Here is a 22512-nt window from a genome sequence, read left to right on the forward strand (position 1 = left end):
GGCCGTAGACAGCGTCTGGGCAGCCATAGGGTAGTTCAAATCCCCAGAACCAAGGTCAGAAGCAGTGCTCCAAACTCAGAGCTGGGAACTGGACCTCTGACCCCCTCCCCTTCTCAGCTACTGCGGAAAGAACCATGCCGCCTGCCTCTCTGAGGTCAGGAACACAACCTTGGAGAGGGGAAAAAGGGGGAGTTTTGATGGGCAAGGAGGGGAGGAGACTAGAGAGGCCAGGTTATGAGCTGTCCTGAGGCCTTTCTGACCTCCTTCCCTCCTGCTCGAAGACAATCTTGCTAGATGGGCAAAAAAAAGCCTGTCTAGCAAAAATGCAGGGCGGGAGGAGTGGAATGCAAAGGTTGCCTTCACTGCTCCTCCCACCCTGCATAGGATGACCGTAAGCCTCCAAATTTGGAGGCTTACGATCATCGTAATAGGATTGCACCCTTAGCTAATTAAACATTGTACTCATCCGCACAGACACCAACCACTATCTACCAGAGATCCCAGCCTGAGTCCTCATAGCATTACACTGACTGCAACACAGTTATTGGCAGGGATGATCTTCTGCTTGAAGGTGAACATCTCTTTCAGCCCGCTTCGGAAGCGATCATGTAGCCAGGCATAGAGGAAGGGATTGCAGCAGGAGGAGCTCATGGCAAACCAGTGACAGAGCAGCTGGACCAGAAGGAAGTAGTCCTTGTTGATGAGGTTGATGTCAATGTCGCGGATGATATTGAAGACGTGGATGGGGAGCCAGCAGATGGCGAAGGCGGCCACCACCAGCACAAGGAGGAGGAAGACCTTCCTCTTCCGCAGGCGGTCAACCTCAGCCTGGCTCTGCGTCGGGTGGCCGGGCAGCACACGGTTCTTCAGCTTGATGGTGATGCATATGTAGGAGAGAGAGACGGCCGAGAGGGGAAGGATGTACGTGATGATCAAGGTGCTGTAGGCATAGGCCAGCCGCTCTTTCTCTTCCTCCATCCAGAACTCCTCACAGATGGCAAAGCCTTCCTTCTGGAACTCCACGTGGTAGGTGTGGGCAATAGCCGGGGCCACCAGGGTGCAGGATAGCAGCCAGATCCCACCAATGACATACACACAGCTCATGAACGAGATGCGCTTCCTAAGAAGATGCACAGTGGTGTAGTATCTGGGAACAAAGGGAGAGAAATGAGTGTGACTGGTGCTGTAGTGGAGCCAGGGCTCACGGGGACGTCGCACCAGAACTGTTTTATTAGCAGGGATGCTAAGGAATGTGCCGTTATTTAAATTCAAGCACTAATCTGGCCATCATGGGGTCCCAATCCAGCCCTCTGGGGGTTTCCCTGATGGCCACACACTCCTCCTCTGACCCCACCCCTTTCCCCTGACTACTGCTTGTTTGGTGGGTTCCTGCTTTTGTGCAATCCTTTCCCAGTTCCAAAAAAGGCTGATATGCTTCTCCTAAGGCTTAGTTACTGGCGGCAAGAGCTTTAAGCTCAAGTATGCTAGTATTTTGTCTCCACCCATTTTGCCTTTGGCACCACCCACCACTGGAATGCGGCCTCTGCGATCTTCTCCAAAATGGAATTTGGGCTTTGAGCTGAAAAAGGTTCAACACCCTCTTTCAGTGCATTAACGTATACACATATTCAATCACCATGCTTGCGTTGTTTGGATGTTTTGTGATGGTTACTCTCTCAATCCGTGTCAGTTGGTTCTAGATTTGGGGGGGAGGTGGCGGCTTGGACAAGATGCCCCATTGGGCCCCCCTCCTTTAGTGCTCCCTTCCTTGCCGCTGTCACCACTGCCCATTGCTTGCTCTCTCCTGGGTCCAATTTGCACTGCAACGCAGAAGAAGAGGGCAAGGCTAATGAGGCGGCTTCTCCTTGACTTTGCCTTTGACACTGCTCATGGGCTTGGAGGAGCAGCCCCCCTGCTGAGTTGTGGGCTAAGCAGATGCTTGGTGATGCCACCCCTTGACACCAGCACTGGTCTCAATTCATACTTAGATTAGGTTATGAACTGGGACCGGACGATTTGATCATGAGATGCCAGTGCTTTGTCAGCTGTACTGGCTTCCAGTCCATTTCTGAACCCAATTCAAAGTGTTGGTGTTGATTTTTAAAGCCCCAAACAGCTTAGGAACAGGGTATCTAAAGGCATGTCTCCTCCTGCATGTACCTTCTCAGACCCTTAGGCTGTCTTCAGAGGCCCTTGTCAGGGTTCCCCTTATGACCTGGATGTCAGGGTGGAAACTGAGCCCATAGAACCCCAGAGCAGTTCTGATTCTGAGGAGGAACAGCAATCCGTGGGAGAGGAGCCCGCTCATCCCTCACAGGCACAGCAGCTGGCAGAGATTCCTCCTGCCAGCATTCCTGAGATAGATAGTGACCCTGGCAGTGAGAGAGTGCGGGAGGGGGGCTTGCTAGATGCTTGACGCAGACGCAGGGAGCGACAAGCGATGGAGGGTGCGGAAAGGAGGTGTAGCGCCCGTTTGGCGCACAAGCAATGGTCGCGTCCCGTGGACCCAAGGGAAAGAGGGAGGAACTCTCCCTAGCCCATAAGTTCAGGGTCTTCAAGTGATTCTCTTTCAAATGGGGACCAACTGCTTAACCTGGAGCTTAGGCTACTCTGCTGTTCCTTGCTTAGTCGCTGGTGATTAGCATCTGAAAGAGTCATTAAGTTGTAAAAGGATTAAAGCCTTGAAAAGAATCCTTTTGTCTGTGTCTTGAGTTAGCTATTGGAGTAGACTGAAAGAGGCCGCTAGGGTGCTCCTGACACTGGACCCCCTGAGCAAACTTAAGGATCTTTTGCCTCCCTAAGAGTCCCACCTTTCTTCTTTTAAACTTCCCCTTCCCAATAGCATGGGGTTTAGGCTGTAGACGTGGGGTGACAGATGCTCTAGACACAGGGTTTAACTGCAACAGTTGACTGGTAAATTAAAGCAAGCAAATCACAACTAAAGGTATTTACACAATAGAGCTGAGTGATACAAAAGGCATTAAGAGAAAATAAAGGTTGCAAAAATGCAAATTCCTCTACCCTAGCTACACTTAGACTTCTCCAGGCTGCTTCTTCCTGCTCCCTCTTCCTGCTCTGCTTGTTAGGGCTGTGCACTGCTTCGGCTCGAGGCCCAAAGCCTGAGTTGAAGCAGGCTCCTTGGGGTCACTTCGAGCCCTTTCCGAGGTGAAGTAGAGGGGGCACAATGCAACCCGGAGCGGGTCGGGGGCTCTCCAAAGCACCTCGGTGTGCTTTGGAGCTTTGGCACCCCCAGCCCAGCCATGCTGGCACCTCCAGGTCCTTACCTGAGAGCTGCCCATCACCACCGCCTCTGTTGCCACCGCCTCCGCTGCCGTCATTGCCGTTGCCACCTCTGTTGCCGTACCACCGCCGCCATTGCTGCCACTACCTCCTGAGGCCTGGATGCGCACCAGCTCTTATTGCAGGGGGTCACCATTTTTAAAATGGAGACCCCTTGCAATAAGATCCGGTGCACGTCCAGGCCTCAGGAGCTGGTGGAGGCAAGGGAGGTGGCAGCAGCGGCGGTGGAGGAGGCAGTGGCGGACAAGAAGGTGGCGGCAGAGGAGGAGGAGAAGGCGGCAGCAGCAGAGGAGGAGGAGGAGGTGGCAGAAGAATTGGAGGAGGCGGCGATGGAGGAGGCGGCGATGGAGGAGGCGGTGGCGGCAAGGACCTGAGGGTTTGCGCAGGCGGTGTCAGGAGGGGCCCAAAGTGGTTTTCAGCCATACAAATCCTGCTTTGGGTTCAGGGCCAAGTTGGGTCTGGGGCCCCCAGAATCAGTCCAAGCCAAATTGGGTCTGCCTCCAAAGCCACGAAGCAGTTTCCAAGTCAGATCAGGGGGTCCCTGCACAGCCGTACTGCTCTTCCTGACTCTGTTCTTTCTGCTCTGGTCTTTCTGACTCTCTCTTTTTATACCCTCTTCCCTCAAAGCCAAAAGTACCATTTCAAACCTGAAGAAATGAAACTTAATTGGGGACATGAAACTACTCTTCTCAGGGATACCCCTTCCCAACCAAAAAAAAATCAGGTCTCTAAGCATGACCTTTCCCCCCTCTTGCCTCTGTAGGCCTCAAACTTTTACAACCCTCCTCTGGGTGCCCCTGTGAAAAGAAGCTAGGTGGGTGGTTCCAAGAGAGAGGGCCTTCTCAGTGGTAGCACCCACTTATGGAATAAACTCCCCAAAGAGGTTCACCTGGGATTTAAGTTGTTGTCTTTTCAGCAGCAGGCAAAGACCTTTCTTTTCTCCTAGGCATTTTAGAGACCTAGTTCTAGGTTACTATGGCTGTTTTATAGATACCGGTGCTGTTTATTGTTTTACATTATATTGTATGTAATTATTTTAAATATCTGTACTGTATTTTATATTTTTGTTATATGGTGTTTTCATTTTTAACTGTTTCTAAGCTGCCCAGAGAACATTAGTTATTGGGTACATTAGAAATGTAATAAATAAATAAATAAAATGTTAAAGCAGCCTTTCCCTCCAGATGTTTTAGAAGACAACTCTCGGCATTCTTGACCAGTGACTGTGTTGGCTGGGGCTGATGGGAATTGATGTCCAAAACATACGGAGGGCACCAGGTTGGGCAAAGCCATGTTAAAGGTAAAACCAGATGTGTTTGCTGTTGCTCCAGAGAGCAGGACAAGAACCAACCAACTGGACTGGAACAAATGTGCAGGCCTCGAACCAATTGCAGAGAGTCAGATTTGGGCGTTAATGTTAGGAGAAACGTCCTAACGGTACAAGCTGTTTGACAGTGGAACAGACAGCCTCAGGAGGTAGAGGGCTCTTCTTTGTGGGAGGTATTGAAGCGGAGGCTGGATGGCCAACTGCCAGGGATGCTGTTACTGCATCTTGCATGGTAGATTCTGCACTGAGCAGGAGGCTGGACTAGATGCTTCCAAGGTCCCTTCCAGCTCTATAATGCTATATAAACAGCACTGAGCTCTTTGGAGGAAAGGTGGTATTCTAAATGTCATCCTCATCATCCTCACGGCACATCTACTGGTTCATGTGGTGTATATCCACCTCGAGTAACAAAATGACGGCGCAGTCCTATATATGTCTACTTGAAAGAGAGTTCCTCTGAGTTCAGTGGGGCTCACTTCTAGGTAAGGGGTATAGGATTGCAGTCTTATGCTGGCTCACTTGCACCATTTTGGACCTCTCTGTGCTCTTTGATGCAGCACAGGGATATGGCCCTGACCTCACTTGGATTCTGGTAAGCCTTGTTTTGATACCTGGCTCAGCCCATGGAATGGTTTCTAGGTTACCTTAGCTTTGGAAATGTTGCAATTTTTCATCCAGTTCCAAGAGAGTCACTAAGTGGATCAACAGCAGTTGGTTACCCATCAGCTGCCGAAAACCCCGGGCTTGAGCACAAAAGGCTCCAGTGCGCTCAACATCTATTTAGTGGAACATTCTGTTCCTCCTGCTTTGATGTCGTTAATATTTCATTTCTATAGTGTTTAATTAAACAAGAAAGGCCTGTTGTGAGGCAAAGGTGGAGAGGGAAATTACACCTTTCCATCACAGAACAGCCCCAGTTCCCGGGAACTGCAATTATCACATCAGAAACTGTATCACAGAATTAAATCATGAGGAAAGTATATATTGTGGGAGGATGAAATAACAGAGACTGTTCTTTCCCTTCATCCCTGGCAACCAGTATTACACAGCAGGTTCCTACCGGCCTCTCCAGAAATTCACCAACCAACCGGAACACTCCTTTAGGTCTGCCTTTTTAAGAAAGCAACCTTTTTCTTCTGAAGTGTGCTAATGCTGGGTTTTAAGAGATAAATAAAGCAAATGTCTGTTGCTTGAAGTCTTTTCTCTGCTGTCACTGCATGAAAGGTCTCCAGCTCTCTAGCGTAGCCAGTTATGCCAAAAGAGGAAATTCATAATCAAAAAGGAAGACAAAAGACACAGCTCTGCAAAAATGGAGCATATGCTTCTTTATATGTAAAGATGCAAATTTAGAAAGAATGACTAAAATGGAACTAGAAATGCAACACATCTCACCTTAGTTGGGAAGACTGTGACCAGGAGAACTGTGTCTGCCCAGCCTGCTGCCCAGGTGCTAACTGGGTATGGACAACATAGAACCATAGAATCACAGGGTTGGAAGGGGCCTGCAAGACCATCAAGTCCAACCCCCTGCTCAGTGCAGGAAGCCTGATTCCCAGGCGGTCTCCCATCCAAGTACTAACCAGGGCTGACCCTGCTTAGCTTCCGAGATCAGACGAGATCGGGCGCACCCCACCCTGTAGCAACTGGTGTACATAGGCATACTATCTCTGATCCTGGAGGTAGCATGTAGCCATCATGTCTAGTAGCCATCGATAGCCTCCTCCTCCTCTATCCATTTGTCTAATTCCCCTTTTAAAGACACCCCCTCCCCTTTCAAAGTCAGCAGCCATCACATCTAATGTTTTAATCAGGTCCTGGATTTGTTTTGTAGTCAATTACTTAAAGTTGTTTTTAGATATATGTTGTCTCTGTGTGTGTTTTTATGTAAATGGTTTTAAAACAGTGTTTACTGTATTTTTAATGGTTTTTAATCTTTGTAAACCACACAGAGAGCTTTGGCTATGGGGCAGTATAGAAATCTAGCAAATAAGGCCACTGCTCTCCTTTCTTATGGATCTTGATCTTTAAACCAACGTTGGACGGACAGCCTTTGAATTAGGGATGGCGGAGAAATCCGCCACAGACTCCAGTGAGGCCAGATTCTTTGGAATCCAGCCCCCCAGAGTCCGTGGCGGAACGGACCACCCCACCACCACCCTCTGAAATCCCCCTGGGACGGAACCTACTTGGCAGTGGCTGGTCCAGGTCACCATCTTCGTTCTGCAGCCATCCGCTACCTGGCTGCAGAACAAAATGGTGTCTGGCGTAGTGGACGCCATTTGTGTCCCTTCCCTTAGCCATGATAGGCTATGTAAATATTTACATAGCCAATCACAGCCAAAGGCAGGGATGCAAATGGCGGCCCTTACGCCGGACGCCATTTGCAGCCGCAGCCTGGCAGTGGATGGAAGTCCAGCTGTGGGCGGCCCTGGCTGGCAGCTCTGCAGACTTGCCGCGGAGCAGAGCCAGCTGAGCAGGATTCTGGGGGGAGGAACGGATCGCCCCCCCCCCGCAGATGCCCAGACGGAATGGTAAGTGGGTTTCGTACACCCCTACTTCGAATACAGGATGCTTCCAAACAGGACACTATTCTCTGACAGCTCTTCTAGAGGACTGTCCTTGGAGACCTCAGTTCTGGTAATGGAAACACACTCCTGGGCTGTGCAGCAGTAAAGGCTCGTGGCTCTGATTTTGTGTGTGTGTGTGTGGGGGGGGGGGGAGGCTGTAAATCCATTCTCAGTTTCCATTAGAACATGCCAGAACTCTAAAGGAGCTGTCCAAGGGGCTGAACCTACTTTGAGGCTTGGTTTCAGCACCTTGGGTAGCTCCTTTAGATTTCTGGCTGGTTCTGACTGAAATCTGGAATGGATTCACAGCCCCACTGAAATTGGAGCCAACAGCCTCCACTGCTGAGCACGTCACCCAGGGTACCCTTTGCCCTTCAATATTTCTAAGTGTATGTCTGCCCACTGAGCCACTTTGCCAGGGGTGCTGAACCTCTTTCAGCCTGAGGGCCGAATTTCCAGATGCTCTTGGGAGCCACATTCCAGTGGTGGGTGGGCCAAAGCAAAAGGGGGTGGGGCCAAAAATGCCAGTAACAAAGCTTTATGAGAGGCACTTCAACCTTTTAAAATGGGGAGAAAACTGCACAAAACCCAGGAAACCACCAGATGATCAGTTTTCAAGGGAAAGGGGCATGGCCACCTGCGAATCCTGGACAGCCAGATTGGGACCCCAGGCCAGCCTTATTTGGCCCCCAGGCCAGAGGTTCCTAACTCCTGCACTGTGCAAAACCTTGGCTCCAGTTGGTGGATTTCAGAGATTTGGAGCATCTCCACACTGGCCTAAAATCCTGCATTTAAAAGGGGACTTTCTGCTTCCGTTTTAAATGTAGGATCATAACAGGCTCCCTTTACTTGGGTTTCCTTCTCCCCCTTCTCTGAGTCTTCCATATGTTTCATTGGCTTAGCTCATCTCCTTGCAGCTTTTCCTTTTTAACAGAGGGAACTCAAGCTGAACACAAGTGGGGTGATTCGATAGCTCATTGGCTAGATCGACACTACTACTTTGTAGCACTATTGAAGTGCACTGATAACTGTTGGGGCACATTGCACATCCGATATATGACGTTTGTACTGTTATTTCCCACTTTTTATTCCATGTTATCCAATATAGGGCAACAAATGTCATTGTGTGTCCTACGAGGTATAAATGCGCAAGAGGGATATAGCGTTACCATGATGGGATCGTAGTGATATGACACAAAGTGTAGATCTGGCCATTATCTCCGATCTATTTAAAAATGGAATAAGGGTCATTTACTGCAGGAGACACCCTGCAGGTTGACAACGTCACCTAAAGGGCCTGCGAACATCCCTGAGTGAGCAATCTCAATAGCAGGATAAAAGCTCCATGTGAAGGAGCCCCTAGTAAAACAAGAAGCAAACCAAAGTTGCCATTGATAACTTTATCATTCATGAGATCTGGCCCATTGTCTTAAGTACTTTCCATTCCCTCTTAGATTTCTATTGCTATGGAAATATACTATCAACCTTCTGCCTCACCCCAGAAACCCCAGCTATTATATCTGTGTCCTGCTTTCCAAATGGAAGAGCTGCATTTGGCCAGCTGAACAATTTGTTTTTCTGTGGCAAATAAAATATCATGATATATTAACTGCTGGGCAAAAAATCATACCCAGTATGCTACAAGGGAACTGCTAGCCAAAGGCACTTTCCTTAGACGAGGTTGTGAGAAACTCACAGCATACCAAACACGCGTAATTCTCTGGTCTTATGCTCTTGGCACAGCCTGCCCAGTGAGAGGAAGGGGAGCTGTAAATTGGCTTATTCACCTACTCAGTTGGCTGCAAGTTAGAAATAGGGCAAGGGCTCAATGGTCTTGGGGGTGGGGAAGAGCAAAAAGTGAGGTGCAAAAGAGAGATGATGCACAAAGGGAAGGACAAGCTACAAGCAATCTCTTTGTGTTTGATTCCCAGTTGGAAACACAAGACGAGGAAGGACCAGTTTAACCTCTGTGATATTCCTTCCTGTTGTCGTTCAGTTGTGTCCGACTCTTCGTGACCCCATGGACCATAGCACGCCAGGCCTTCCTGTCCTGCACTCTCTCCCAGAGTGTGCTCAAGTCCATATTCATTGCATCGGTGATGCTATCTAGCCATCTCATCTTCTGCTGTCCCTTTCTCCTTTTGCCTTCAATCTTTACCAGCATCAAGGTCTTTTCCAGGGAGTTTTCTCTTTGCATTAGGTGGCCAAAATATTTGAGCTTCAGCATCTGTCCTTCCAATGAGCACTCAGGGTTGATTTCCTTTAGGATTGACTAATTTGACCTCCTTGCAGTCCAGAGGACTCATAAGAGTCTTCTCCAGCACCACAGTTTGAAAGTATCGATTCTTCGGTGCTCAGCCTTCCTTATAGTCCAGCTCGCACAGCCATACGTTGCTACTGGGAAAACCATAGCTTTGATTATACGAACCTTTGTCGGCAAGGTGATGTCTTTGCCTCTTACTATGCTGTCTAGGTTTGCCATAGCTTTCCTCCCAAGGAACAAGCGTCTTTTAATTTCATGGCTACAGTCACCATCTGCAGTGATCTTGGAGCCCAAGAAAATAAAATCTGTCACTGCTTCCATTTCTTCCCCTTCTATTTGCCAGGAAGTGATGGGGCCAGATGCCATGATCTTAGTTTTTTTAATGTTGAGTTTCAAACCAGCTTTTGCACTCTCCACTTTCACCCTCAACAAGAGGCTCTTTAGATCCTCTTCGCTTTCTGCCATTAGGGTGGTATCGTCTGCATATCAGAGGTTGTTGATAATTCTCCCGGCAATCTTAATTCCGACCTGTGATTCATCCAACCCGGCGTTTCTCATGATGTACTCTGCATATAAGTTAAATAAGCAGGGTGACAATATGCAGCCTTGTTGTACTCGTTTCCCAATTTTGAACCACTCGGTTGTTCCATGTCTGGTTCTTACTGTTGCTTCTTGACCCTCGTACAGGTTTCTCAGGAGACAGGTAAGGTGGTCTGGTACTCCCATCACTTTAAGAATTTGCCACAGTTTGTTGTGATCCACACAATCAAAGGCTTTTAGTCAATGAAGCAGGAGTAGAAGTTTTTCTGGAATTCTCTTGCTTTCTCCATGATCCAGCGAAAGTTGGCGATTTGATCTCTAGTTCCTCTGCCTCTTCAAAACCCAGCTTGTACTTCCGGTAGTTCTCGGTTCGCATACTGCTGAAGCCTAGCTTGTAGGATTTTGAGCATCACCTTGCTGGCATGTGAAATGAGCGCAATTGTACGATAGTTTGAACACTCTTTGGCATTTCCCTTCTTTGGAATTGGAATGTAAACTGACCTTTTCCAGTCTTGTGGGCATTGTTGAGTGTTCCAAATTTGTTGGCATATTGAGTGCAGCACTTTAACAGCATCATCTTTTAGGATCTTAAATAGCTCAGCTGGAATACTGTCATCTCTGCTAGCTTTGTTGTTAGTAATGCTTCCTAAGGCCCACTTGACTTCACTCTCGAGGATGTCCTGCTCAAGTTCAGTGACCGCACTATCATGGCTATCAGGGACATTCAGATCTTTCCTGTTTAGTTCTTCTGTGTATTCTTTCCACCTGTTCTTAATCTCATCTGCTTCTGTTAGGTCCCTGCCTTCTTTGTCCTTTATCATGTCCGTCTTTGCACAAAACCTTCCCTTGAGATCTCCGATTTTCTTGAAGAGATCTCTAGTCTTTCCCATTCTGTTGTTTTCCTCGATTTCTTTGCATTGTTCATTTAAAAAGGCCTTCTTGTCTCTCCTTGCTATTCTCTGGAAATCTGCATTCAGTTGGGTATATCTTCCCCTTTCTCCCTTGTTTTTTGCTTCCTTTCTTTCCTCAGGTACTTGTAAAGCCTCATCAGACAGCCACTTGGTTTTCTTGCATTTCTTTTTCTTTGGGATGGATTTCGTTGCTGCCTCCTGATCAATGTTACAGACCTCCGTCCCTAGTTCCTCAGGCACTCTGTCTATCAGGTCTAATCCCTTAAATCTATTTGTCACCTCCACTGTATATTCATAAGGGATATGATTTAGGTTTAGTGGTTTTCCCTACGTTCTTTAATTTAAGCCGAAATTTTGCAATAAGAAGCTCATGATCTGAGCCACAGTCAGCTCCAGGTCTTGTTTTTACTAGGGTTGGACGAAAGTCACTTACCTTTCGTCGAAGCTTGTTCGCGGTGGGGGGGAGGCGCTTCGCTGCTCCCCCCGCGAAGTTCAGGCCGGGGGGGAAGGCTTCCCGCCCCGCCCGGCCGCGAACTCCATTGTTTGTTTTTTTTAAAAAAAACGCCCCCGTGATAGGCTATATGACGATTAACGTAGCCTATCACGGCTAGATCTGCAAAGTCAGCCGTGATAGGCTACGTTAATCGTCACATAGCCTATCACGGGTGACTTAAAAAAAAAAAAAAAGCGCGTACGCTAATGGCGGCCCCCATAGGGAGCCGCCATTCGCGTTCCTTATTTGGTCGCTGTAGTCTACGTAAAGATTTACGCTATTTGCATTGCCCTTATTTTCGCCGTAGTTTACGTAAATCTTTACGTAGACTACAGAAACCAAATAAGGAACGGGAATGGCGGCTCCCTATGGGGGCCGCCATTATCCGTACGTGGTTTTTTTTTTTTTAAGTCACCCGTGATAGGCTACGTGATGATTTACATAGCCTATCACGGCTGACTTTGCAAATCTAGCCGTGATAGGCTACGTTAATCGTCATGTAGCCTATCACGGGGGGCGTTTTTTTTTTTCTTTTATTGGAATGGCGGCGGCGGCAGCCGGTCAAAAGACCGGCTGCCGCTCCCGCCCCGCACGAACACCCGCCGAACCGCCGGCCGGACCCGTCGCCGGGAGGGACATTCGGCGAAGGTAAGTCCCGTCCCGGGGGGGTGCGGGGTGCGGGGTGTGCGGAGGATTTCTCCCCGAAACTTGTTCGGGGGGCCGAACACATTGGTGCTCGGCCCCCCGAAGTTTCGGGGAGAAATTCTCCGCCATCCCTAGTCTTTACTGACTGTATGGCGCTTCTCCATCTTTGGCTGCAAAGGAGATCATCACTCTGATTTCGATATTGACCATCTGGTGATGTCCATGTGTAGAGTCACCTCTTGTGCTGTTGGAAAAGAGTGATGGCTATGATCAGCGTGTTCTCTTGGCAAAACTCTATTAGCCTTTGTCCTGCTTCATTTTGTACACCAAGGCCATGCTTGCCTGTTATCCCGGTGATTTCTTGACTTCCTACTTTAGCATTCCAATCCCCTATGATGAAGAGGACATCTTTTTTTGGTGTTAGTTCTAGAAGGTGTTGTAGGTCTTCATAGAACCGATCAACCTCAGCTTCTTCGGCATCAGTGGTTGGGGCATAGACTTGAATTACTGTGATGCTGAATGGTTTGCCTTGGATTCGTACTGAGATCATTCTATCGTTTTTAAGATTGTACCCCAGTACTGCTTTTCCCACCCTTTTGTTGACTATGAGTGCTACTCCATTTCTTCTAAGGGATTCTTGCCCACAGTAGTAGATACGATGGTCACCTGAATTAAATTCGCCCATGCCTGTCCATTTTAGTTCGCTGATTCCCAAGATGTCGATTTTCAGTCTTGCCATCTCACGTTTGACCACCTCTAGCTTACCTTGATTCATTGATCTTAAATTCCAGGTTCCTAAACAATATTGTTCTTTATAGCATCGGACTTTCTTTTCACCACCAGACACATCCACAGCTGAGTGTCCTTTCGGCTTTGGCCCAGTCGCTTCATACTTTCTGGTGCTACTTGGAAATTCCCTCTGCTCTTCCCCAGTAGTATATTGGACACCTTCCGACCTGAGGGGCTCATCTTTCAGCGTCATATCTTTTAGCCTTGTGATACATTCCATGGGGTTTTCTTGGCAAGAATACTGGAGTGGGTTGCCATTTCCTTCTCCAGTGGACCACATCTTGTCAGAACTCTCCACCATGGCCTGTCCATCTTGGGTGGTCCTGCACGGCATAGCATATGGCTTCACTGAGTTACGCAAGCCCCTTTGCCACAACAAGGCAGTGATCCATGAAGGGGATTCCTCCCTAGGTCTACAGAAATTAAAACAGCAGGACATTGACACAGCACCAAAGCCAAGAATGAGACTGGCTCATCTGCATCTGCAATCATCTTGATCATATAACTATCAGTTCTGGGAGGGGCTATAGTTTAGTGGAAGAATACCTGCTTTATATGCAAAAGGTCCAAGGTTCAATCCCTGATATTTCCAGTTAGGGCTGGGGGTGGGGGGGATTCCTATCTAAGACCAGGACTTTGAATTGTACCTGGAATGAATAAGAAAGCAGTGAAGTTGCCTGGCTGGGGGGCAAGGGGATGAGGGAAGGTTATTCTAGAGATTTATGAGGAGCCACCCAAACCCTCACTCCCATTGTGCAGAGTGCTAGATTGTAGCTAGAGATGTTGGAGAAATCTGCAATGGATTCAAATGAATTTTGATTTCTATGAATCTGAACTGTGGATACTGCAGCAAACTGGCTTTTTCCTAGTCATGCATATTCTGTGGATTTGCACACCATTTTTTCACTTTTGGGAGGGATTTGTGCTAATTTGCATTAACTAATGCGCATTATCGCCAATGTACTAATGCAGTCATGTGCATTAATGTGCATTAGTGACAATGCACACTTGTGTTAATGCATTAATGTGAATTAACACTAATGCAAATTAGCAAAAGTAGGACAAAATTCTGGTTAAAAAAATTCTGTCAATGAGGGGACAACAGAATGAAAACCACCTGGCAATCCACAAAACACAGATTAAGAACATCCATACATCTTTACTTGTAGTCTTAGTCACATTGTTAAGTGGTACTAATGCCAAAAGCGGAATCCTTTCACTGTCTCCTGATTGCCCCTCTTTGCACATGACTTCCTACTTGCTTGCATCTTTCCCTGTTTTACATGATCTCCCCTCTCTGCAAAAGGAATGATCTGCTGAGCCAGTAAAATTGTGGTTGCAATCCCATGCACAAATACCTGGAAGTAAGCCCATCTGAATTCAGTGGAGCGTACCTCTGAGTAAGGTAACCTTTTTTTAGTAACAATAAAGAGCCTTGTGGAACAAATGTGTTAGTCTTTAAGGTGCCAAAAGACCTTAAAAGACCAAGACAAAGACCAAAAAGGTTTTGTTGTTTTTGCTGCAATAATCTAAGATAGCTACCTTCTGGAAATGGTTGGCCTGGTGTCTTTTCCTACAGTCCATTTCAAGACTGTGACTCAATGCAGAGTTTGCGGCTACAGCAAGCCAGATTTCTCTCGCTCCTCCTTCCCTCCCTCCCTGAGCCCCCCTGTTTTCCTTACAATTCAGCCTGATGAAGAGTTCTGAAGATCTTGAAAGCTTGCTCACTGTTTTGTGATATTTTGATATTTTAAAAGAACGTTTCCTTCTTTTGCAGACAAAAATATGAATAAATTACCACTCTAAAAACATTGAAAATACTCAAAGCACAAAAAGACATCTCTCTTTTTGTGCTTTATGCATTTTTTAAGTTTTTGAAGGTTTGGAAACATTAGCATTGGCTCTTTGTACCTTTTTTGAACAGCAAATTGTATTTGGGGGTCATTCTGCTCTGTGACTCCTGCAGATAAGTGACTCCAGATAAAAAATTCCCATTTAGGAAAGACTAAGATCGATTTTATTTTCTAGGGTCATGAGTTTCCTTTCACAAAATGATGAGCCTAAGCTGCGACAAGCTGGGCTGGAACGAAAATATAAAACATCCGTGAAAACGTTTGTTAATGTTAGACAAATAAACAGCCTGAAGGGATTCAAATCCTTTTGAAGAAAACTAATGGATTCATTAACCTGGTTGCCCCACCATCCTACACAAAAGATGGATGGTATATATAAATAGACAGACAGACAGACAGACAGACAGACAGACACATAGAGATACACACTTACAAACTGTGAGTGCCTGTACTAGATATGTATTATAAATATATTTTTGCTATGCAAACCAGTTATGGTGTTAGTGGCAAAGCGATAGGAAACAAGGTCTTCCTACAGCAGCCATTTTGTGGTGGTGCCCAGGACAGTTTCTCAATTGCGAAATGTGCCCACGGCCCCAAAAGCTGCCTATCCCTGGATTAGAGTACCGGATGAGGACTGGGGAAGCCTGACTTCAAATCCCAAATCTGCTATGAAGCTCACTAAGTGCACTTGGGCCAGTTACTGTCTCTCAGCCCAACCTATCTCACAGGGCTGTTGCATGTATAAAATAGAGGATGGAGAGTTGTGGACGCTTTCTCTAGCTCCTTGGAAGGAAAGATTAGTTAGCAATGAAATAAATCAATACACCCTGCCATGGCTTAGACAGAAACTAGATGAATTGTTGATGCTCTCTGTGTGAATAATATTCTTGTTTAGGGCTGATAATTTGGACCTTTGTTAATTTGTTGTAGAAATTTGCAACAGAATTAAATGATTTCAGATTTCTATGAATCCAACCCAGGGATTTTGCCTTGGGCTGGCTTTTCCTGAGTCACACAGACTTACAGACTTTAACAAAAAAAAAAAAAATTCTGGATTTTAACACAAAGTTAGTTGTAGAAAAATACATAAATAAAAAAAATACCAGCCAAAAATGTACATTTCCTTAATAGGCTAAAGCATGAAAATGCACATTCTGTGGGGATTTGCTTATGGGGGGGGGGGGAGGGATTTGCACCTTTTTGTGAGTGCAAATTTGAGCAAATGCAAATTCAGGAAACTGGGAAAAATCAGATTCTGTCAATGAGCAGATGATGGAACAAAAGGTACCTGACAATCTGTGAAATACAGACACGGTGGATTCCACAAAGTCTGTACAACCCTAGCCTGTGTGCAAGGACTTTTCTTCTATGCCCCTTTCATGTACTCCTTTCCCTTTTAGAGTATGACCTTGATTCCTCATTTTTCATATGAATGGGGTAGACTCCTGAAAACATACACACCAGCATTTGGCCTGCAGCCCTGGAGTTCTACATCCCTGGGATATCCCATGGATAAGAACATTTGGCCTGCAGCCCTGGAGTTCTACATCCCTGGGATATCCCAATAAGACTACAGGGTCTGGATCAAACACATGGGGAGCAATTACCTGTCCACTGCGATAGCCGTGAGGGTGAAAACAGACACATACACTGTCATGGGCTGCATCAGGAACACAAAATAGCACAGGAACTTCCCAAAGACCCATCCCTGGGGGTTGAAAGCATATGCCAGAGTAAATGGAATGCAGGTTGCGCACATCAGCATGTCTGAAAAGGCCAGGTTTCCGATGAAGAAGTTGGTAACATTATGCATCTTCTTGGTCTTGCAGATCACGTAAAGGAGGAGATAGTTGCCGAAGATGCCCACAAGCACCACCAAGGTGTAGCAGGGGATGATCAGAGGTTTGAAAGCCTGGATCAGCTGCACACCAGTAAACTGAGAACTCGAATTGGAGCTGTTCCTGAGTGCAACCTGGTAGGTGCTGTCATTGGATGGGCCATTCTCCCAACGGCTGGTGGGTTCCATGAGTCCACAGGGATCCGCTTAAAAGCTCAAGCTGGAGGAATTGCAGCGCAATGGGTCTTCTGAACTTTACTTTGGGGACATGCCCATCATATCACAGGTTTGGGATCCTGGCCTCTCTGTAGGTGTGGTCTGTGTATGAACATTAGATCAGAGGTGGGTGGCCAATATATCTGCTGGGTAAAAACAGAGACTGGTTTTTAGCTTGGTTCATTGTCTCAGTGTCAGAAAGAGTCTTTTCTTCCCATGCAAATGTATTTTCTTGGACCATCCTTTGAGGAATGTCCTTCTGTAGCACTCAGCGTTCACAGGAGGACTGAGATGAAATGCTTTTAAAGATCATTAGCTTGCCTCCTTTACTCTCATTAAACTACTATAACTCACCTGCCACCCCTTTTGATGCCTTTTCCATTTTTGCCTGGGCTGCCTCTTTAGCTTCTTCGTAATTCTGCTCTTCCCTCTCAAAATTGCAAGATTTCCATTCCCTTTTAAGGGAATGGCTCGTTCCACAGCGGCCTGAGAAAGCAGATGAAAAAGGGAAGTTTAAGAATGACAGAGAATCTGATGAACAGCTTTTCCCTCAAGAAAGGCAAACTGGAAAAGATGTTAAAGAGATGACAAGCCCCAGAGGGTGTTAACATGGAGAGCATCTGGATTTTTGCAGTGAAGTGATGGCAGGGTGGGTCAAAAACATCCCAGTGACAAAGGTTGTGTTGCTTGCGCTCAGCCATGAAGTATACAAGGTGCCTTTCTATGGGCTGCTATCTTGCAGTTGCATCTATATCCCAGCATTGGGGATAAAATTTGATACTTGCATGGGGGGCGGGGTGCAGAACCTCAGGCCAGACTGCGGGGAACATGGGTGGGATGGTGCTGTTGCACTCATGTCCTGCTTGTGGGTTTCCTGTGGGCAGGGGCAGCTCGTTGGCCACTGGCTGAACAGAATGCTGCACTAGATGGATCCTTGGTCTGATCCAGCAGGGCTCTTCTAATGTTCTTATAAATGCAGCCCTCCTGCGGACCCACCGTGGCTCTTTGGGGTTCCCCAGAAGACCCCATCCCTGTCCCTCCCCCCACTCCCTTTCCCCCACCTACTGATTTTTGGTGGTTTCTTGGCTTTTGTGCAGTTTTTTTCTCCATTCTAAAAGGTTGAAATGCCTCCCCCAAGGCTGAGTTACTGTCCGTAAGAGCGTTACACTAAGACATGTTGGAATTTTTGGCCCCACACCCGATGCCTTTGGCCTCACCCATCATATTCAAGCTTCTCTGGAATGGAATTTGCTCCTCAGGCTGAAAGTGGCTGTATACCTGGGGTACGTGATTAGATAAAGGACTGGATGACGGCAAATAAACTGAAGCTCTGTCCAGAGGAGATAGAGAAATTAGAGCTCTGCACAAATGGCCTCTCAAAATTCTCCAGCCTATTTGTGGGCAGAGAAACAATTTCACTGAATTTCTCCTAAGGGAGGAGAAATTCTCCAACAGTTTCTCACAGATGGGGCTCACTGCTGGCAGGGATTGTAGCACAGGTTCTTCCTTTTTTCCTAAGGGTTTTTGGTTTATTGCACTGCTCCTGTAGGTGGAAACAGCATCAACTGTGTTGAGGCTTCCACTTTTTTGAGGCAAAATTTTGAATTTCTGTTGGTGGTATTTTTGAGCTTACCTCATCACTGCGAGGTGGCCGAGGGTGCTGTGTGTGTTTTCTCTCTTTACTGCACATCTTTCCATTGCTCTGCAGCCTCCCAGGCCACCTGCACTTCCTGAACTGAAAAAGCCCCATGGGAGGAATTGCATCATGACATCTTCCTCACAATGGCTTTCACTGAGAGATGCCAGGCTGCCAGAGAGAAGACTGTACAATGAAAGACAGGACACTCATGCACACTCCTCAGCCACCTTCTAAGTAAGGTAAGCCCAAGAACCCCAAACCCAACCCATGAGATTTCTCCAACATTTCTTCTCCTTTGAACGTATATTGGAAAGCAATTTCTCTTCTATCCAATTGAATGAGAATGGCCAAAAAATGTGGGAGAAATTTTTGGCACAGCACTAGGAGGAATTGCCCATGGGCATATGAACATACAAAGCTATCTTTTACTGAGTCAGACCATTGCTTAGAATCATAGAATAGTTAGGGTTGGAAGGGGCCTACAAGACCATCGAGTCCAACCGCAGATAGTTTTCCCAGTGGCAGGAAAGCCAGTAAGAAGGTCATTTGGTATGAATTCCAGCTCCATCTAACTCTGTACTGTCTGCACCAGCCTTCCTCAACCTGGTGCCCCCCAGATGTTTTGGACTACTGTTCCCTGTATTGCTGACTGTTGGCCAAGTCCAAAACATCTGGAGGGCACTAGGATGGGAAGGTTAATCTACACTCACCAGCAGTGGCTCTCCAGGGTTTGAGATGAGAGTTTTTCTCAGCCCTACCTGGAGAAGCCGGGGATCGAACCTGGGACCTTCTGCATGCAAAGCAGGGGCTCACCCAGTGAGCTACAGCTCCATCCGCAGTTTATCTGTCTCTGGGAGATTCTGGATGGGGTTGCACTCCTCTGAAAGAATCAGATTCTCTGTTTGGGGGTGCTGATGGAGCCAGCATTGTCCCTAAAAGCCCAGTAGCATGGAGCAGCTCTTCTGCCACCAGCTGAGGCTGGAGGCAGCGGGGGGGGGGGGGGGAGCTGCGGCCTCTCCTTGACAGAGATAGCTTGGCCATGGTGATCCACATCCTGGAAGCCCCCAGATTAGACTATTGCCTAGAGTGGCCATGTGTCCTCTTTTACAGAGGAGAGTCCTCTATTTGAGGGCAGTCCAGTCCAAGTCCAATTTAAAAGATCAAGAACCATCAGAAGAGGGATCAGAGGTCTTGAAGCTGCCCGTCAATTGTTAGTACCTGGACAGGAGACAGAGGAGTCACACAGGTCTCCTGGTATTACTTTTCCCCACTTTGGTGAGATTTTTTTTAAAAAAAATTCTGTTCAAATTAATTATTTCAAAATGTGCATCTATACATATAAATTAGGATATACACATTTTATACCAGTCTATGTCCTCCTTTTGGTGATGCGTTTCCTCTCCTATTGTATTGCATCGTATGTGAGGTTGCCTTTGAATACTGCTTGGAAACTGAAGTTAGTTCACCATACAGCTACTAAGCTCCTCCTGCTAGCTATAGGGAACATATCTGTCCAGAGCCTATTTAAACATGCACACTGGCTCCTATCTAGATGGGGGCACGGATCAAGACATTCCTCGGATGCACAAAAATATAGGCAGGTAAGAACATAAGAACATAAAAACAGCCATGCTGGATCAGACCAAGGGTCCATCTAGTCCAGCATTCTGTTCACACAGTGGCCAACCAGCTGTCAACCAGAAAACCACAAGCAGGACAGGAGTGCAACAGCATCCTCCCACCCATGTTCCCCAGCAACTGGTGTACCTAGGCATACTACCTCTGGGACTGGAGGTAGCATAGAGCCATCAGGGCTAGTAGCCATTGATAGCCTTCTCCTCCAGGAATTTGTCTAACCCTGTTTTAAAGCCATCCACGTTGGTAGCCATTCACTACATCTTGTGGTAGCGAATTCCATATAAGAAGACAGAGGTAAATAGAGGACTTCTTACTTCACACCAGCCTTCTTATTTCACAGTTTGGCTGAAAGCAGGCCCAGTGCCAGCACCCCACATTCTCAGGTGAGGAACCCCAGCACAACTGCAGAAGAGACAGAGAGCAGAAACAGCTCTTATAACATCTGGTTTGGCCCAGAGCATATCTGTTTCCTCCACAGAGCTTAAAATATGTTTTAACCTTTAGTAACAACTGCTTAATAAGTAATATCTGGTAGAAAGAAATGGAAATGCCCAGAAGAACTGCAATGATTAATCAACTGGAATGATAGAATATTAGAGTCGGAGGAGACCTTCGAGACCTTCTAGTCCAACTCCCTGCTCTGTGCAGGAATATGCAACATTTACATTAATTGCTTAAAAATGAATCCACTAAAAAGGTGCCCTGATTAATTGGCCAGCACACAAATAGATAGATAGATAGATAGATAGATAGATAGATAGATTAAAAAAAAAAAATACAACTACTTTTAAAGACTGCAGATGTAACACAATGTTAGGATGCCCCTGTTGCCTACTGAATCCTCCAATAGCCAGAATCAACACTCAGACAAAAAGGCTGCTTTCCAAGGCTTTAATTCCATTCATCCTAATGAAGCATACAGATGCTAATTGCCTGAGACTCAGAGGAACTACAAAGGAACAGCCATCTAGGGGTTTCTAAGGTTTAGGACATCAGTTGATCTCCATTTGGGAAAAATGAGGCAACTCTCTGAACTTAAGGGGTGGGAGGGGAAGATCTCCCCCTCTCCCGTGGGGCCTCAGGGTGCAGCTGTTGATGTCGAGCTAATCGGGCTAAGCGCCTAAGCTCGGCTCCTGCAATCTCTCACTTGAGCCTGCGCCTTGCATCTAAAAGCTCAAGTTGTCCCTCTCTTTCCATGCCTGGGTCACTGTTGCTCCCAGGGATGTCAGCAGGGGGGGGCTCCCCCTCCAGCTGCACCTCTGAAGTCTTGAGAGGGTTCCTCTCCCACGAATTGTATCTCCTCCTCAGAATCAGAGCTGCCTTGGGACTCTGTGGGCTCAGATACAACCCTGACACACAACATCTTAGGAGAAGCGTTTCTCTTTCTGGTTCCCCCAGGATGGGGTGCCACTTCTGAGATGATGCCTTCTATGGCACACTTATACGTAATCAAAAAATGAAGAAAGTACACCTTTTTAAAAAAGGTTACAACACTTGTTTTTACTCATATGCAAATATAATCAATTAATTGACTAGAAGTCATATGGATATGATCAGTGAAGGGTTTGTTTGTTTTTTAAAAAAATAACAACAGGTAGCGACTCTAATTCTCAGAGATCTAAGGGATTTGATCCCCACAGACCAACATGGATTTTTGCATAGTTCCCTACCTTTCCAACACTTGATGGAGACAATCAGCAGCACCATCAGGGAAGGACTTTGGGGCAGACGTCTAGGGTCGCACGAAGCAGAATGAACAGAGCGGGGGGGGGCGCATTTATAGCAGTGCTGGCTTACCACAATTGGAAGTAATTGAAGTAACACACATGACTACCTAGAAAGCTCCTTTGCTCTATAAGAACATTATATCCAGAGTCTAAAATTATTTACATGCACCACTGGGGACAACCACAGGGCTAACAAGGCTGGGTTTTAATGCAGAGTGTCCAGGAAGAAAAGGGATCAGTCTTTCTCAGGTATATTTACAATGTTTTGGTTGTATGTTTGCTACAGTATTTGACTTAGAGCTTTTCTTCACGAGGCATTTATTGTGCACTCATCATTCCCAATTCACAGTTGCTTATGGGTTCTTTAGACAAAGTTGTGGTCCTCCAGTTTCACTTCTGTTTTTAAATAGCACTTCTTTTTAGAGCAGGGCAAATGTGGTATTATTTGTGAACATGAAAGAAAATGCTTTTTCCTACTTGTGCAATTGCACAGCACCACCTAGAGGTTATGTAGAAAAAAGCAGCAAAGGAAACACTCTTCTTGTAGTGCTCAGATCTCAATTCTGTGGCAAAACTGAAAGTAGATGCAGCAGATTAACACCCCATGTAGAAAAGCTCTTAGAAATATGGGCCAGAGGTGGGCAGAAGATATATGTGGATATAATGGTAGATCTCTGGGTGATTTGTAGTAGATCAACAAGGATTTCTGACTCCCAATTGTTTAACAGTAACTGCAACAAAATGATGCTTCCCCTCACCTCCCG

General features: G+C 46.6%; 1 protein-coding gene across 1 annotated transcript; it reads right to left on the reverse strand.

The window, feature by feature from the left end:
* Window positions 1-513: 513 nt before the first annotated feature.
* On the reverse strand, window positions 514-16717 carry LOC146340611 (prolactin-releasing peptide receptor-like). The gene is made up of 2 exons (XM_084808175.1): window positions 16299-16717; window positions 514-1147 (listed from the first exon to the last, which is right to left on the reverse strand). The coding sequence occupies exons 1-2, from the start codon at window positions 16715-16717 to the stop codon at window positions 514-516; spliced, it is 1053 nt and encodes a 350-aa protein (XP_084664301.1).
* Window positions 16718-22512: the final 5795 nt, after the last annotated feature.

This window comes from Heloderma suspectum, chromosome 6 (genome assembly GCF_057233095.1).
Source record: "Heloderma suspectum isolate Gila_16-S chromosome 6, 16-S_ref, whole genome shotgun sequence".
Taxonomy (NCBI): domain Eukaryota; kingdom Metazoa; phylum Chordata; class Lepidosauria; order Squamata; family Helodermatidae; genus Heloderma; species Heloderma suspectum.